This window comes from Syngnathoides biaculeatus, chromosome 15 (genome assembly GCF_019802595.1).
Source record: "Syngnathoides biaculeatus isolate LvHL_M chromosome 15, ASM1980259v1, whole genome shotgun sequence".
Classification (NCBI taxonomy): domain Eukaryota; kingdom Metazoa; phylum Chordata; class Actinopteri; order Syngnathiformes; family Syngnathidae; genus Syngnathoides; species Syngnathoides biaculeatus.
In genome coordinates this window covers 6,592,745-6,611,114 of record NC_084654.1, presented here as the reverse complement: position 1 = coordinate 6,611,114, position 18,370 = coordinate 6,592,745, and the positions used below count along the sequence as shown (strand labels likewise).

Sequence of the window (18,370 nt, the reverse complement as noted above, 5' to 3'; positions counted from 1 at the left end):
AGTTTTTCTTTGGCGGCAATACTGTTTAAAAGGTAAATAAATGAACCTTCCCCACACACACACAATTTCACCACACATTGACATCTTTAAGTCGGTAATGGCATTGAAATCAACAAAAATAAGTTGATACCCTTCAAGTTCATCAAAGTGCATATTTATTGGCCAGCGGAAAAATGGAAAGTCCATTTTTTGTTTCATGTCTAGAAACCAAGATAGTCCATCTCAGTTGCTTCCATCTCTTGTCCTTGTGCCTTAATTGGCCAATGGTATTGCAGTCATGTTTATATTTGACTTCAAGGCTTAAAGGCCTCATCCTTGGGAAGCACAATTAACTTCCAGCGCCTTACAGAAACTTTGTACCTTTCTGCATTACTGGATTCACCCAAAGCCTTCAGCACAACTCTCATTAAAGTAACAGTGTTGGTATCATGATTCTCTGACAACACCAGGTCCAAAGTGTCCCCAACTTTCACCTAAATAGAGTACATGATTGTCAGGACAAACTACAGTGGTAAGTTTACATAATTGTTAGTAAACACTCACCGTTTTACTTTTCTTGATAAGCTTTTGTCCGTTTAGTCTGAGCTTGTTGCTGTAGAAGCTATCTTCAATTTTACTGTTGAAATGGAAAAATGTGAATTTAGGGATGCAAGAGTTGTAGATTATTTTTTTTTCTTTTTAAACCTGATGGCAACCAAACACTTCCCACAGACAGCACCAAAACAGGCTTAATCGACGTCGACGTTAGATATTTTCACATTCTATGATCCAATCCAGTAACTATTGAAAATTGTGCTTTTAAAAACAAACCTCAATTGTACACTGTCATGTATTTACTAAAACAGTACCTGAATAATGCAAAGTACTTTTCTGTGATGTAGTTGCACTAAATCATAAAGGAGCAAAATACTAAAAACATTTTACACCGCTAGAGGCTGCACAATTAAATTTTCATCGTGATTGTGATTTTGGCTATCAAGATTAAATAAATCTAGTGATTTCTTTTTTTTCTTCCCTCGCCCGTTTTAAATGTGGGCAGCGGCCTCGCAGTTGTGAGATGTTCGCCTGCGTGGGTTTTCTCCAGGTACTCTGGTTTCCTCCCACGTCCCAAAAACACACAGGGTAGGTTAACCGAAGACTCTAACTTTGGCCGTAGAAATGAATGTGAGTGGAAATGGTTATCTGTGATTAGCTGGCAACCAGTTCAGAGAGTACCCCCCCATCCTGAAGATAGCTGGGATAAGCTTCAGCATGCCCACGACCCGAGTGAGGATAAGCTGTTTGGAAAATGAATGAAAATGCAGACACTGCTGGATATGAAAAGTGCTTCATTTGTAGAAGTGCGGGCAATCCGTACAGCCACCCACCAGGGTGTTAATGCATAGTTAAGGAAGGCATTAGTACTGCGCCCAGGGTCCCAACTTCAAAATAAAAGTCCAAAAATGGCACGCTAGCAGCGTGTCATCAAAAAACAGTATTAACAATGGTTGGAGCAACTTTTTTGGCTGGCTTCACCGAAATGCACAAAAAATGCCAGGAGTAAGTAGAGAGGGAAATCACAACTGTTGAGTTCTTTGCACTTCGTGAGCATGCGCAACAGACTAATAGTCAAGCAGAATAACGGCAATGTACCGTCCTTGGCAGTTCACCACATTGAGGGGGATTGTCAAATGAAGTCGGTACTGGCAAGCCTAATATTGCGTTTTATGCATTAACTATTCGCTTCCATGAAGTTGCAACATGCAACTGTACAGTATTAGCATATTTATTCAGCGGGCCTTATGTAAAGTTGAATTTTTGGGGTATATTTGTATTATCTTATCATTTATTCTCAAGTATCATTTTGAATTGAACACTTACATATTTTTTGTTGAAAAAAAATCATAGTTTTTTTTTCCCCCCTAACTAGGAATAATTGTGATTAATAATCGTGATCGTTAATTGAAGAGTAACTTGTCCTTGTGTGTGAACATGAGTGTCAACGGTTTTTCTATTATGTGTGTTGCGATTGGCTGGTGACAATTCCAGGGCCTATTGCCCAAATTCAGCTGATAGGCTCCCTTAATGAGGATAAGCATGTAGTAGCAGAGCACATATAAATTAAAAAAAAAAACTTCCCACCTACAATTTTGCCTTCAATGAACCCAATATGCATGATTTCGGAATGTGGGCAACAACCTCAGTACCTTTGGGAATCCCGCTGAGCACAGGGAGAGATGCAAATTCTACAAAGAAAGGCCAGAGCTGAGATTTAACCCCGGAACCTCAAATGAGGGAGATGTGCTAACCACTACATACTAAATGACTTTCGATAAATGAAAACCAATGGGATCATCACATTATTAGTCGGTAGCATGTTAGGTACTGGTTTTGTCAAGTGTGCCCAATCTGTGAGACTTACTTGCGCGCCATGTCCAAGCCAGCTTTTAAAACGACATCATAACGAAAGGACTGCACATATTTCTCAATGTCTTTATAGTCTTTTGGAACATTTGGGTCCTCATCCACCTCATCCTCAGAATCACTGCTCTCAGGATCCTTTTCTTCCTCTTCATACGTTGGCTTAGCAGCACCTTTCTTCCTGTTGCTTTTGAACCTAAGTTGATGGACTGACAGACTCCTGATGGCATCCCTGCTGCAAAGAGCCGGCCGCTGGCCGCCCAGTGTGGGGTAGGCTGCGCAACCCCACAGCTGGCGTGTATGGATGGTCCTGGGACACCATTCAGTGTGTGCAGGTCCATAACCAGCAGCTAGGAGATGGCGCGGGTTCAGCCTTCCTAGCTGCCTCATGGCAAGAGCTTGTACCACCAAACTGTGCATGTTGGAGCTCCAGCCAGTCACTAAAAAAAAAAAAAAAATTATAATTAACCAAAACGAACGAACTACTGAATTCGGATTTAAATATATGCGTTCATTTTCATGGAGCGTGGGGGGTGTAGTACTTAACTTTGATGTATCGCGAGATTACATCAATTTGTTCGTTATGAATGATTGCCACAAACATCAGATTAGAAAACATCTTCGGTTTAATCTGAAATATGAATGGAGTGTTGAGTGAGAAAGCGTTTTGTCTTCATTTGGTGTCAACAAGTCCAGCGAATATAAGCACACAAAACTCAAACAACAGTCTTTGTGCCGATGTATTTGTTTGGATTTGCGTGTGTATGATGTGCTCTACTTCGTTTGTTTAAACAAGAGCAAAGTGAGATGGACTTTCCAAGTCAAGCTAGATATCACGTTTTCACATGCACTACGATTAATACTTATCATATAAAATGCTACATTATTACTCCATTGCAGTGAAATGAAGCACATATGTTTTCGTCACTCACCAAGAAAATAACCTCGCATAGCTTGTTCTGGTCATACGTCTTTGCTCCCTTTATTTGTTGCCGCATCACCTGTCATGTGGTCGTGCTGCCATCTCACGTATGGGAGGTGTAATACAGTTTCTCTTTGTCCTTTCATTTCAGGATAATGTAAGAGGTCCCGCCATCCTCACGAGTCGTGGGAGTGCTGGAGCCTATCCCAGCTGTCAACGGGCAGGAGGCGGGGTACATCCTGAACTGGTTGCCAGTCAATCACAGAGCAAATGGAGACAGACAACAGTCGCAATCACAATCACACCTAGGGGCAATTTAGAGTGTCCAATTAATGTTGCATGTTTTGGGGACGTGGAAGGAAACCGAAGGTGCCCGGAAGAAACCCACGCAGGCACGGGGTGAACAGGGAAACTGCACACGGGGGGGGGGGTTGCGGAATTTGAACCTCAGTCCTCAGAACTGTGAGGCCAACGCCCAAACCAGTTGCAACACGATGTCGCGTGTAAGATGTTTTTGCAACATAACGCAAAATTGTACTTTAAATGTCAAACGCGGGTATAACCACAGGAATTTGAAAGTATAATTATTACATTCTGTAAAGGGACCTATTTGTGTGAGGGTAAAAAATCTCACCCTGAAAACTGAAGACAAAATACACTGTAGTGCTTTGGTGTGAATGTGAATAATTATTTGTTGATATAATCCTTGCGATTAGGATTGGGTGACCATCAAGCACAAGCTCCAAATCAGACAGGAAAGGCTCCAGTTTACCAAATGCAGGATTGTTGGATAAAGTATATCACAATTTTATTATTATTATTTTTAAGTGTTTTAATTGTATCCGTGAGGAAGCTCTTCCCGCACTGTCATGATCCTGCCGCTCCAGCACGAGCCGTGCGGGTCCCCGCCCGGGTGAGCTGATTGGGAGGTGCACACCTGCGCCTCATGCAGCCTGATGATGCTGTGGATTTATATGACCGCGATGGCAACTGGCCGGCGCCAGTACGTTTGATCTTCATGTCCCGTTCGTGTGCTCCGGTATCCCTGATCGAACCTGTGTGTACCGACCTTCGCCTGTTCTCCGACCAACCTTGTAAGCCTGACTCCTTCGTTACTTCTGCCTGCTTTGATTGTTCTCCTGTGTACCGACTCCTCCCTGTCCGCTCACCTGCTCTCTTCGCCCGACATCCCAACTACCGCTGCTGCACCGGACTGCCTGCTCGATCCCCTACCTCTGCATATAATAAACGTTTCTCCTTGAACTACCTGGCATCTTCCGAGTCCTGCATTTGGCTCCTACTCTCGTTCCGATGGGACGTGACACGCACATTCAATACAAACAGACACAGGTTGGTAGTGACATTTATTGCAGATATTTTCCAGCATACGATAGTTCATTACATATTTGTAAATATAATCACCTTGTTATACAGCCATTGTAATGTTACGGCAACAACAATGCAACTTTGTACAGTAACAAACTTGATTCCTTATCTATTATGCATCTTCATAGTACCACATTATTATTATTTTAAATAAATTTACATCAACATTCAGATTGACAATTTAAAGTCTTGTAATTTCAAGTGCATAATACTGGTTTGACTACATTGTTGAGAATGAAATATTTCCTGGACTATGTTCACCTGTTACATATTATATAATACAAAGCAATATTATAAAATGTCTGTGGCGTACCAACTGTGTAAAGATAATTGCACTAACAGCTTTGCATTATTGTAATTGTATGTAAACTGTATGTGGGGAAATGTCAAGCTATCAAAACTCTTCCAGAGGTGATGGGATGTTTGCATGAATTGCTACAAAGTTGGTAGGGGACTACATAAGTCACCTTCACTTATGTTTCTTAAACAGGATATAATTATGCAATTGTGGGCTTGCTACTGCTATCCTGATACGTTTTGCAGATCAAGACACTAGGTTTGATGTTCCAAAAGATGCCGTCATGGTGGTTGTCATCCCATGTAAGATGTAAACCTCTCGTTTGCAAGATTCATGCACGTGATGTTAGTTGATGGGTCATTGTTGGCTCATGGCAGTTGGTCGTTAGAAAAGGTACGCTTGAAGAAAATATATTTGAACCAGTGTACAAATGTACCTCCAATGATTTACTTCAATGTACTGCAAATATATCATGTTCAAAGTTTGCTAAACTTCCCACATGCAAAGTTTATTTTTCTGTAAGCGCTCAGTGGGGGGGGGGGGTGAATTTCGTAAAATAACAGTCAAACTGAAAGATTTTCAGAAACATAATTAGCAAATAGAATTTAACTTCAATGTACCACAGTGTGTAAAGGGATTGACTGGCCATCAGTCTATGATGTAGTCAGCCTCTTGCTCCAAATTGGATGGGATGGACTACAGCTCATCCACAAGACCCATGAGGATAAGCGCTTCTGAAAATGAATGCAGTCATGTGCACGTTATTAGCATGACTTTCAGTCTCTGCTCTCATGCTGGTTAAAAAAAAAACATTCCAAGCTATGGAAAAGTCTCAAAAGATGTCAAAATGTTGTGTGACCTGCTTCATTGTGTGATATACAACAAAATACGCTTCAGTGTCAATAAAATGTCACTCCTGCGATTAGAGTCGGTAGGCAGCATGGTGGCGTGACCTCACAGTGAGGAAAGTTTGAATGTCTCTGAGTGGACTTTGCATGTTCCTCTCGTTGGTTTTCTCCGGCTTCCTTACACACACCCAAAAAGAGTCTTAAATCAGCTAAACCCTTTAAATTGTCCTTGTGCAGGTGAGATTGCAAATGGTTGTTTGTCAATGTGGCCTATGATTGACTGGCAACCAGTCTAGGGTGTATGCCGCCTCTCACCTCAATTCAGCTGTCAGCCATGATGCTCGTGAGGAAAACCAATTTGGAAAACGAATGGGTTGGCAGATTATGAAAAGTAAACAAAACATGAATAAATAAATGCACAGAAAATAACAGCAGGCGCTGTGTGTTGTATGGCACAGATTTGGGTTTCCTTCTGCTTCCTTTGATATGCATCAGCGCAGCTAATAAATATATTGAATAGATATTTTCCATTTTACCTTCCACTTGAGATGATTCTACTCATGATTTTGCAGTTATTGCTGCACTTCAAAACAGGTCAACTGTGGAATATGAAACTCATCAAAGTTGCCAAAGTGACGTCACTTCTGATGCATTTGCTACACTCAATGACAACTTTTAGATGTGTCGATCGTGTCAAGTTCAGCTCTTGTGAGGTAACTGCAGCGCCACTTTCACGTCAAGATCTTAAAAGCTATGGGGCTGATGTGCATTTTTAACAGTCTTTGTCTGCACAGAGGTTTCAAATATTATTTACACTTATTGCTTTGGTGATTCACACATTCAGGATTTGGCATTTGTGTGTATATCTCACATGCAGCCAAGTGTTTGTATGCTACAGAATTTTTTTTTTTTTTTTTGAAGCACAGTTACAGTGAAGTCTCCACACAAGAGCCGTTTCTGTGGAAGGACCTGTGGTTGTGGCAGTTTTCGTTGCAGTGGACAATGAGGACCGGGTAGCACAACGCGTCCTCATAGTCTGGGGGCTCTTCATCATCCGTGTTGAGGCGTTCTGACAGACAGCGGGTGTTTTCGCTGGGACTCTCCTGGTCGTCCAAACTTCCGCTCCGCCAAAAGCAGCTCCTTTGTGATCCGTAGCGTCGGGCCAGGGAGAATCGACTGCCGCTGAAGGGGATTCTGGAGCTGGCTCCTGTGCAGATGCTGAGGGCGCTTCTGGAGAACACCGAGGAGCAACTGACGGCCCTGTGGCAGCGCTCACAATTCTGACGAATGCGATTGAAGGTGGAGGGGCACTGTGCTAGGTCCATGAGGCCTGCCTCTGAGTAACTGGGCACCAACTGCTGGTTGGACCGAATGTGCCACTCCAATTCCGTACTGTCAATGGTGTTGACACGAGGGATACGTCGCCAATATGGCCTGTCGTCACACGGTGTCACTGGAATGTAATCATGTCCGAAGAGCTTCTCCACGCGGTAGTGGACGTATGCAGTGCGATACTCTATGAACACCCGTAGAGGCCACGAGAAGGTGAGGAATGAGGCGAACCAAAAGACGTGATGGGACAAATACCAGGGGTGGTGCTCAGGGTCAGACAGAGCCATGACATATTCCTTCAAGTCAATGCTTTTCAGGTGCATGCCTTCCCTGGCTTCCATATAGTCATCGAGCCCTTCGTTGTCAGTGAAAAATCTTGCTCGTTGTGTGAGGTACGAATTCTCAGACTCAACATTAGCAAAGCTAAAACACTTGGTAAAACGGATCTTTGTGAGGGCTGACTTTTCCAGGCTGAGCAGCTGTTTGGAGATATCTTTCACTCCACAGTGACCGTAGTCAAATTCAGCTTCCGCCACATGAGTGTTGACTCGCTCGTGGTACACTTGGGTACTGGTGTACGCATCCCCGTTGCGATAGCGGGTGACCTGCCGGGTGCGACGCACGTAGTGGTAACTGATGGCCTTCCACCAGATGCAAGGTTTTGCTTGCTGCATTCTCTGAATCCGCTCATAAATGCCCTCCACGTCGACTTTGTGCTGCAGCTCATTCTGCACGTGACAGTGCCAGCATTCCACCAGGTAGACCAGGTAAAGCATGGCCAGCAGGGCAAGAGGAATATATATGTAGCCATCTGAGCAGGGACTGTCGTGGTACATCATGGATTTCCCTTTGAATGCACTGTCAAAGGTAAGCCGCGTCACCTCTGTGACATGACACCAAACCATGGCTCCCATGCAACCGTACATGAGAACCGACAGGAGGAGGCATTTCCAGAAACTCTCCCGGCATACTGACTTGCTCAGAGATTTCTTGAGGGGTTTTTGCTGCACAGAAAGAAAAGAAAATGCAATAAAGAAAAACGGTTTTGCCAAGAAATGATCTGAATGAGCATTGTGTTATTTTCATTGTTGGTTCTTCGTAATGTTAGTGAGGGAAAAAAACAAAGTTACACCGCAAATTTCAATTGTTTGTGGAGGGGTAGACATACCAAGCAAAAGCCTGTTCCACTTTGTGACAGTTGAGGACAAAAATGCTGATAAAGAAATGCATTTCCATACAATAATGGAACTGCTCCCCCTTGTACCACAATACAAATGGTAGAATCCCAACTATCTAATCCAAATCCAAGTGCAGCCGATGGTATCGAAACCCAATGGTTAGCGTGGGAGTCGAGGGGTATGCTGAGGAATTTTTTATTTTTATTTTAATGCCTCCTCAAACCCATTTGGATGCCTGCCCCCACCCCGCCTAATTGGATGCTGCCACCTCCCCCACTCTCCTGCTCCCCCTCAGCCTTTGTTGTACGCCATTGTGCAAATATCCTGTCACTCTCCATATCTTCTCTTTCTGTGCATCACATTGGTAGAAGAAAAGGCACTCTCACCTCACACCAACTTTGTGTACCATATATTGCTTGTGTGGATTTACTCCTACTTCCTCCCACATCCCAAAAACCATGCATGTTAGGATACTTGAAGACTAAATTCTCCATAAGGGTGGATATGAGTGTGAGTGGATGCTGGTCAGACTTTGGTCTATGATTAGCTGTCAGCCACGCCAAGGTATACCCGACTTATTGTCAAGTCAACGGGTCTAGGCCACAGCTCATCTGCAACCCTAAGGAGTTCCAAATGATGGGATGGATATTGTGTCTCAATTTCAAGTTTTAAAATTTCACCAGATGTCAATAGACAGAGATGTCCCATTTTTAGTTTCTGTTTGTGTCTCGCATTACTGGTCATCTAGTGCAGGAGTCACCAACATGGTGAGGTACCTTAGAAAGGCCCAAAATAGATATTGTTTACCTGTCACTAAAGATGTAGTGATAAATGCACCTGACTTTGGTGTGGCCAGTGTGAGTTCAGTTCCCACAAATAGTGATGATGTGAATGTGAATATAACTGTTGCCCGTGTCTATATGTGCACTGCGATTGACGTGGAACCAGTTCAGGGTGTACATCTACCTCAGACACACACAGACATAAATTCTCAATACATAACTAAAACACTTTATACACAGCAAACAAAAAAAATAATAATCACACTCACCAAGAAAATTCTGAGAAAAAAAATAATGCACAGTCCCCAAACCACATTCACGCACCAGGGGGAAAACCACACATAGCAGAAAACCTCGAATCCACAGCAAACAAGCACTTTTCCACACAAACAAAAATAAACCTTTCACCCTCAGCAACACAACAAACACTCATAGACAACACAGAAACAGACATGGAGTTTTGGGGTGTGTGTTAGACTTTTGGGTGTTTATCAAAGGGTTTTAAAGGTAAGGTAAATGTAATTTTCGTTACTACTTTTTCACTGTAGTATCGAATAAAGTATTATCCTCATTATCCTTGCTACTTTTAGGAATGTGGTGGCTGCTTCGGACTTTTATTATGTTTAAACAAACATACATGCAACATTTTAGCTATTGCTATGCGCTCCAGTAATTAAGTGTATGGGGTGTATTATTATACCTCGATAGACATAAATACCACCAGCTCTCTAATCTTTAGTGTATGCCTACTTTCATATACAATATAGGCTACTGCCTACTGCATCGAGACGACTGTGCAGCTAATTAAAAACAATTACCAACATGTCAAGTCTCCCGAACATGGAAAACAAGCTGCTGTACTGTTGTTCTTTTTTTCATGGACGTTTTTTCCATGTTCAACCCAGACCAATACGGGCTCATTTGTTATCACGGCACCATATATGGTTCTGTGAAAACAAGTATCTGCACATTAAGGTCGCATGCTGTAGGGCTATGCACATTGACTGCACTGTTTACATCCCGTATAAAGCAACAAGATGATTGTGTGAAGACGTTACCTCCTCTCTGGTGTTCTCCTCACACACAGTGGCGGTGGTGGTGGTCGTGCTGCTTTCACTGGCAGTCGCAGCCGACCCCGGAGGAGACATTATGCCAATCGGGGGGTTGTTAACAGCGAAGGGGTGTGGAGGACCTCCCTAACGACAGCAGCTTAGAGCTCGAGGTAACCGAATAAGAGCTCGAGACGCGTGGAAAGACATCCTGGAGCCCACTATGCGGCAGTTCGAAGATGGACACGCGTTTAAGGGAAAGCCAGGGTCCCAGCTCCCATCTTCCCCTTTCACGCTGTGCCGCAGCAACCCGATCGCAAATTGACGTCCAGAGTATTTGCGGCTCGAGTCCAAATGCCGATCATAGGCTGTGTTGTACTTTCGGAGCGTGGATTGGTTTAGCAGACGGCGTCGACTGTGGCGTGTGTGGCGTTGGCAGGGTTGCTCTCCATGGGGTTGACGAGTAGGCAGGTACACGCTCGCTGTTGTATAAATCACTTAAAGGGAAAAGAAAACAACAACAGCAACACCACCACTACGCTTGGAGTGCTTTGGCCTTTATTGACTTGGCAAATGTATCGATCCCGAGGGTTTTATTTAGAGGTTACTAAACATAACACGAACAAATCAAGACAATATATCCCATTTAAATAGGATACGTTTTTTCCCCAGAATTTGCATTGCAAATGTGTTCACATCACTATGAGTGAGTACAACAGTGGAAAAATCTACCAATTTTCCAAATTGAAAGCGACCCGCCATGTGGATCTTTGAAAAAATGGATTTTGGGATCTTCTATTCCTGCCAGTAAAATGGATTATTACTCATTCATACACCAAGAAGTAATTCGCTCCTGACACATCTTTACACATGTATGGATGTTAAAAAAAAAGGGGGGGGGGAATTCCATTACAGTGATTGGAACCAGTGTTCTAGTGCAAGATCTCAAACTCAAGGTACTGGTGCCAGATCTGGCCCACTGCACCTTTTTGTGTCTACTTCCATGAGTTTATAAGGAGCTTAGATAATGGATGGATGGATGGATGGATGGATGGATGGATGGATGGATAGATGGACGGATGAATGAGTAAGTCTGTGGACTAAGTATTTTATTGGGGTAACAGTGAAAACAAAATTGATTACATCTTTTTTTCTGTCCTGAAAGAAACTCCAAACAAATGGAAACACAACAGTTGGTCTAAAGTTGATTTATTTTATACCAAATGGGAGACAATCTACAAAAAACCTAAACACAAAAAACTTCACTTACTATTACATGTTAATACAAATTTTGACTCCAGGCAATGAGAAACACTATTAACTTTATTAAATGCAGTATAATTAAAAAGGCACAGTCCAGGGGGCTACAGTGTGTGCCATGCAAACCCAAATATCAAAATCAATAAATTCTGCACCCATATGATTCATTCAACATTCGACAAAAAACATTTCTAAATATTCAAAGTTCAGAAGTATATATTAATGTAATCATTCAGTCGGTTTACTTTCATCTTCTTTGTTTCCTTTTGGCTTGTCCCGATTAGAGGTCGCCACAGCATGTCATCATTTTCCATCTAAACCTATCTCGTGCATCTTCCTCTTTGACACCCACAGTCTTCATGTCCTCCCTCACAACATCCATCAACCTTTTCTTTGGCCTTCCACTCGCTCTTTTGCCTGGGAGCTCCATCCTTACCACCGTTCTACCAATATACTTACTCTCTCGCCTCTGGACTTGTCCAAACCATCGAAGTCTGCTCTCTCAAACCTTCTCTCCAAAACAAGCTCATTTCTAATCCTATCCAACCTGCTCACTCCAAGCAAGAACCTCAACATCTTCATTTCTGCTTCCTCAAGTTCTGCTTCCTGTTGTTTCTTCAGTGCCACCGTCTCTAATCCATACATCATGGCAGGCCTCCAAAGAATCTAATCTTTTTCCCAACGTCTAGTTTTCTGATGAAGAAGGGGACCCTTAAAGAAAGAGAAAATACAAGTTGGGGCTTCAGAACTTCATTTGAAAGTCAAGAGTAGGCATCATTTTAAAGGGGAAATCCAGCGCTTTGCATGAACACTGTATTCAATAGGTCATGTAATATGTACTCTATTTTGACAACGTGATCTTACATCCTCTTTCATTTAATAATGTTTTTAGAAGATTTTTATCAACAATTACGAATTTTCAGTCACGTGACTTAGGTGTGTGGATGTGATGTGTAAGGTGCCGCACCAAAGGCTTGATTACATTGTGCCCAGTGCTGATTTCTCTGATTTATCCTCATCTGATGAAGAAATAGCAGTATCGGTTGATCGGAAGACGGAGGAATACTTCCATACAGATTTGAACATGTGGCTGTAAAAAATGTTGAATATTCAGATGGTTCTCCAGACGGGAATGACGCGGAGTCTGACGAGTGAGCTGAGCTTCGGCACAGGCCGTTAGCCAAGCGGCCCGTCCAAAGAACCATCTGCGGCTGCCAGCCCGGAGCTCCGGGGCCTTTGTTGCCGAGCTTTGGCTAACGGCCTCCACCGCTGAAGCTCATCAGACTCCGCGTCATTCCCGTCCGAAGAACCATCTGCGGCTGGCAGCCCAGAGCTCTGGGGGCCTTTGTTTACACTTTTACGTCCCGCGCGTAGGCCTCCGAGTAGTCAGACTCCGGCGTCATTCGAAGAACTAGTCGAATATTCAACATTATTTACAGCCACAGGTTCAAATCTGTATGGAAGTACTCCTCCGTATTCTCGATCAACCGATACTGCTATTTCTTCATCAGATAAGAATAAATCTGAGAAATCAGCACTGGACACAATGTAATCGAACCTTTGGTGGGGCACCTTACACGTCACATCCGCACATGTAAGTCATGTGACTCACGGAAATAGCAGCGCCCCTGAAAATTCATAATTGTCGATAAAAATCTTCTCAAAACACTATTAAATGAGAGAGGATGATTGTCAAAATAGAGTACATATTACATGACCTATTGGATAGATTGTTCATGCAAAGCACTGGATTTCCCCTTTAAAGAACCACACAGCATGGTCGGTCCCATTCATTACAATGAAGTTGTCAGTTACTGCAAATTATTAAAATCACGGTATCAAATTCTACTTACAGAATACATTTTGGAGAGGTTGTTAAAAAGCACTTGACCCGCGCTCACTTTGTTCCTCACCCCTCTTATGGTTCCATTTTTGCTGCAGATATTGACCCGCATGTTGCTGAAGAGCGTCTCTCTCCTGGCACTCGCGTACGAAAGCAGCTCGTCGGGTTCTCTGTCGTCGCCGTCAAGAGAAGACTCGAGCATCAGCCCTTTTAGGTGGCTGTTGGCCTCACTATGGGGAGATGAGACCCTGTGCTGTACCTCTGGACTACAGGTCTTGTCCAAGTCCTCTGTGTCACAGACCAAGCCACACCAGCGAGACTCATCCTTGAACACCTCGGCCAACACACGACCACTGTTGGCAGATGCTACTCGGAACCTGACTGTCCTCACATTCTCCTGTTTCACTTTGGAGCCCTCCATTGAATACAAATAAATACACCCCAGTCAACAACGGTGGGCATATTCTTTCAGCCTAAGGCATGGCCAATTACTGCTCACTTATCAGACAAAAACATCCCGGCATGCCAAAACGAACGGAAAATACCCACAGTACAAAAACTAGACACCAAATTGATACATAATGAATAGACCTCTGACATGGATACAGCTAAAAGAGGCAAACGGTAAACTGATACAGTATCACCACATTTAATAATTGACTGGTTGCTTTCAAGAGGCAAATATCTGTGTCTTGTCCTTAAAAGAAGTCCAAGCAGAGGTGTGAGAAGCTGGCAGTGAGTAACAATGACCTCGCAACGAACTACTGATGACCTTTGGTGCAAATTGCTCGCTTTTGACTTCTCTTTTTTTTTTTTTTTTTTTTTTTTTACCCTGCAATGTGAAGAGTATCTCAATTGGACATTCTGGAATGGTATGCAAGGAAGTTAAAAAAAAATAATATACAATAAAATACTCAAGGGCAGCACAGAAGAAAAGTGGGTTATAATCAAAGGGTTCTGGGTTTGAATCTCAACTCAGGCCTTCTTGTGAGGAGTCTGTGTCATCTTTGGGAACTCCAGCTTCTGAAAACATCCCCAAAACAATGGATGTTAGGGAAATTTAAGTATCTAAATTGTTTATAGGTGTGAGTGTGAATGGTCCCCGGTGCCTCCCGCTGCGTGGCAACTAAGACATCGTCCTCCCACTCCTCGCCGGCAATGGCGAAACCGGCAGACCCGCAGCTGGTGGCGAAGCTTCCAGCCCAGAGGGAGGAGGAGCCGCTAAATCACGAGGCGTTCTGCCACGAAATGCGGGCGCAGATAGAGCGGCAGAGTGCCAAATTGGCGGCTCTCACGGCCCAGGTCCGGCAAGGATTGGCGAACCAGCCGAGCTACGCTGACGTCACAACTGTGATGGACTCGCTGCTGATGCAGGTTCACGTGGCAGTTGGAACTGACCCGCTCCCGAGACACGCCCACGTGTCAGTTTCGACTGACTCTCTGCCGACTCTCGTTCACGTTGCCCTGGAAACGGATTCCCCACTGCGCCACGCCCACCTTGCTGTCTCAACGAATGCACCGCAAGCTCACGTGGCAGTGGGGACTGACCCGATGCCACCTCACGTTACCGTCCAGGAGGTGGCAACGTCTCCTCAGCCGCTTCCCGTCCGTGCTCTGGAGTACCAGGCCGCGGTCGCTCCCCGTTCTTGCTCCGTCGGCGACCGGCCCGCGGTTGCTCCCCGTTCCCGCTCTGTCGACGACAGGCACGCCCATACGTTCCGTCCAGGAGGTGGCAACGGTTCCCCAGCCGCCTCACGTTCCCACCCAGGAGGAGGTGGCGTTGGTGATGCTGCCTCCGCCCTCTCACGTTCCTGTCCAGGAGGTGGCATTGGTGATGCTGCCTCCACCTTCTCACGTTGCTGTCCAGGAGGTGGCGATGGCGATGGTGTCGCCGCCTTCTCACGTTGCTGTCCAGGAGGTGGCGATGGCGATGGTGTCGCCGCCTTCTCACGTTCCTGTCGAGGAGGTGGCGATGGCGATAGTGTCGCCGCTTTCTCACGTTCCTGTCCAGGAGGAGCTGGGGAGTTCTGAGGAGCCACCTTGTAGCTGGAGAGACTTCGGGATGGCTGTGATAGTGGCGGTCATGGCTCTGGTCCTGCGCTCCATCATCCTCTTCGCTCCTGAGGGCGCCCAGCCGCTTTAGGACCTGGCCTCGTTGGTGACCAATCCACGGCTGCCTCCTGACCAAGCCTCGATGGCGACCAGTCCCTGGTCGTCTCGCAACCACGGCGTGGGAGGTTCTCGTCCAGAGCAGTTGCCTGCCTCGGCCTGGTTCCTGCTTCGCCGTTTGGTTCCTCACAGAGGTCGTCCGCCCGAATCGCCCTGTGGGGACCTTGGTGCTTGGCGTCCGGGTCGTCCTCCTGACCTGTCCACCCGGACGCCTCGCGTTTGGTGGCCTGGATGGCCACCAGACTGGGGTTCAGTCACCACATGACGTCAGAGTCACGTGATTTATAGGCCTCGCGCCATATCGGAAGTGTACTGGCAGCTGTATCTCCACGCACCAGTGACCCCATTATTTTTTTCAAACTTGCACAAACCAACCAGCCTCCAGGTATGATTAACTTCTGTGCTGTGGTTGGCTGCTCCAGCAAAGCAGAGCCTGACGTAAACAAGTCATTCTTCAGGATTCCAGCTGTTATAACAAGGCGGGAGAACAAACTGAAAAACTTTCTTCTCAGCATCAAAGGGATTGGCTGGCAGCATTGTTCAGAGCAGATATTAACACTGATAATCTTCTTCCAGGCGACACTGTTTTAGCTCACAGGGGGTTTGACATTGCTGACTCAGTTGGTTCTGTATGTACCCAACTGATAATGTCTGCATTTACCACAGGTAAAAATCAACTTTCTGCCATGGAAGTTGAAACCACTCGCAGAATTGCAAATGTGCGTATTCATGTGGAAAGGTTTATTGGAGATTTGCCGCAAAAATATTGTCTTTGGCAGTGATGTTCCAGTAGATCACATTATAGCCCCCCAAGGTGATATTCCCATGTGAGATAAAGAGGTTGTACTTTGTTGTGCATTGGTGAACCTCAATGAATCTGTTATGCCATTCCACTGGAACTTGTGACACTGTTTGCTGGAACTAACATTACATACAATATGGAATAGCACGTGTTGGGGATAATAAATCCTTATTAAAAAGGTAAGTTTTTTACATTTGTAAAGTTCTAACGTTTGTAGTTGTAGCATAGAAATGAATAATGAATGCACTATGTCGACAATTGTATTCAACAATCAAGCATATGAAAATCAGTGGAATATTCCCTCTATACAGCAAATTGAAATAAAATGTGTCCCTTTATTCATAAAATAACATGAAGAGTATTTTTAAAGGCCCACTGTCATTACATGCATGATTTTTTAGTATGTTATTAATGAAAAAACGGCAGCTGACATGGACCCATCTGTTTTTTCACCACAAAACATGATTTTGAGGTTTACAGCTTTTTGTGACTCCAACCATGGGATCATCTCGAGGGATTTGTTTTCAAGAAGAAGAGGCAGGAAGTGACATGGCAGGACCGCCCTCAAGTGGACTCGTTTATTTCTATTAATTGTACCTCCGAGAAGGTAGTTCGTTGTTCCTTCGTGTTAGCCAAAATGCCGGCTCGTTGCATTGCTGGACATTGCTTGAACACTCGGGAGAATGGATTTACCCTTCATAAGTTTGCAAGAGACCCAGTTTGTCGTGAATAATGGATTGCACGGGTGCAGAGGACGAGAGTTTCGTGGGTTCCAAATGAGATGTAGGTGTGTATATACAGCTACTAAAAAAAAATAATAGTTTGGGGCGGAGCACGTAATCAGTCTCTCATAATGTAACAAAAGATCCGCGTATGTATGACAGGCGTGCTAAATGTGTCGATGTGCTCGTCAGACGGCGTCGGGCTGCTGCGTCGCTTTGCCAGCGAAGGCTGGGCATCAGGCTCGGGGATGGCGGCGACTCTGAACAACGCTGCAGACTATGCCGAACTCAGCCATAAAGAGCCCCGGCTCGACAGTGTTGTTCATCGCGGACGGCGTCGGCGATGAACAACGCCCTAAAGCAGCCCAGCTCGGCTCCGTGATAAACCACCTCGGCGCCCAAAATGACCCACTCCGGCCGAGGCGCCGCATAAGTCGTTCACGGCTTCGGCGAAGGCTGCGCGTCAGGCTTGCGAACAGTGGCGGCTCTGAAGAACGTTGTCGACAATGCCGCACTCAGCCGCGTGCGATGACAATGCCCTAAAGCAGCCCGGCTCGGCTCCGTAATGAGCCACACCGGCCGGCTGCAATGAGCCGCAATGGCTCATCTCTACCGTGGAAGTGGATCGGATGGGGAGACCGTTTGGCCGTGATCGCATATCATCTGAATATGGCTCGAAACAATAATGTAATATTTCCCCGGTAACTTCACTCGGTTGTGTGATGTTCTCCTTTTCAAAAAGAGCTTCCTTGTCAGAAGGGGCACGTTTGTCTCCCACAATAGGGTCCACCACGTGTTTTCATTGGCAAATGTCCGAGGTGACGTCACGGACAGGGGATGCAGCCAATATGGCGACCACTTGGATGTCGTAGAATGACACTCCTGCAACTTTGCGCATGGATGATGCGCTCTCCGCTCACATTATTTTTTCATATAGACTTTGAAGTGAATAATGTTATATGTATTTTTCATTACAATATCTATTTTAGAATGTTTATAGGGATGACACTTGACCTTTAAGTGCATGTCTTTGTGGAATTAGATGACTGTAGTTACCCAAGCATGCTTTATAAGCTTAAGATAATAGACTTTGCATCCTTCCTTGAACATAGGGAGTGACATTTTGTTATTGAGCTCTAAATCGAAGACCAAGAAATTGCCATTCACACTGGACCATACTGAGCTGAATATGGACGAATGATACTTAAATTTGCTGGTTTGATACCACACTTACTTATTTGATCAAAGAATAAGTTCAACTCTGCATCTGTACTTGTAGGAGTAGTCCATGCTCTTGTCATCCATGGTATAAACACTTGGAGGGAAGATAAAATTGTTCACAATGTCAGGGTAAGTTACAGCACTCAAACTTCGCGGGG

The 18,370-nt window shown here is 44.7% G+C and overlaps 3 protein-coding genes across 3 annotated transcripts; all 3 read right to left on the bottom strand.

Moving 5' to 3' along the window:
• Nucleotides 1–132: 132 nt before the first annotated feature.
• mtres1 (mitochondrial transcription rescue factor 1) lies at nucleotides 133–3,491 on the bottom strand. The gene is made up of 4 exons (XM_061843511.1): nucleotides 3,333–3,491; nucleotides 2,402–2,840; nucleotides 544–616; nucleotides 133–473 (listed from the first exon to the last, which is right to left on the bottom strand). The coding sequence occupies exons 1-4, from the start codon at nucleotides 3,349–3,351 to the stop codon at nucleotides 294–296; spliced, it is 711 nt and encodes a 236-aa protein (XP_061699495.1). The 5' UTR covers nucleotides 3,352–3,491; the 3' UTR covers nucleotides 133–293.
• Nucleotides 3,492–6,664: 3,173 nt separating this feature from the next.
• On the bottom strand, nucleotides 6,665–10,596 carry tmem151bb (transmembrane protein 151Bb). Its single transcript, XM_061843509.1, has 2 exons — nucleotides 10,205–10,596; nucleotides 6,665–8,190 (listed from the first exon to the last, which is right to left on the bottom strand). Exons 1-2 carry the CDS (start codon nucleotides 10,292–10,294, stop codon nucleotides 6,781–6,783), a joined length of 1,500 nt encoding a protein of 499 aa, XP_061699493.1. The 5' UTR covers nucleotides 10,295–10,596; the 3' UTR covers nucleotides 6,665–6,780.
• Nucleotides 10,597–11,570: 974 nt separating this feature from the next.
• Nucleotides 11,571–14,025, bottom strand: grxcr1b (glutaredoxin and cysteine rich domain containing 1 b). The gene is made up of 2 exons (XM_061843512.1): nucleotides 13,309–14,025; nucleotides 11,571–12,166 (listed from the first exon to the last, which is right to left on the bottom strand). The coding sequence occupies exons 1-2, from the start codon at nucleotides 13,717–13,719 to the stop codon at nucleotides 12,122–12,124; spliced, it is 456 nt and encodes a 151-aa protein (XP_061699496.1). The 5' UTR covers nucleotides 13,720–14,025; the 3' UTR covers nucleotides 11,571–12,121.
• Nucleotides 14,026–18,370: the final 4,345 nt, after the last annotated feature.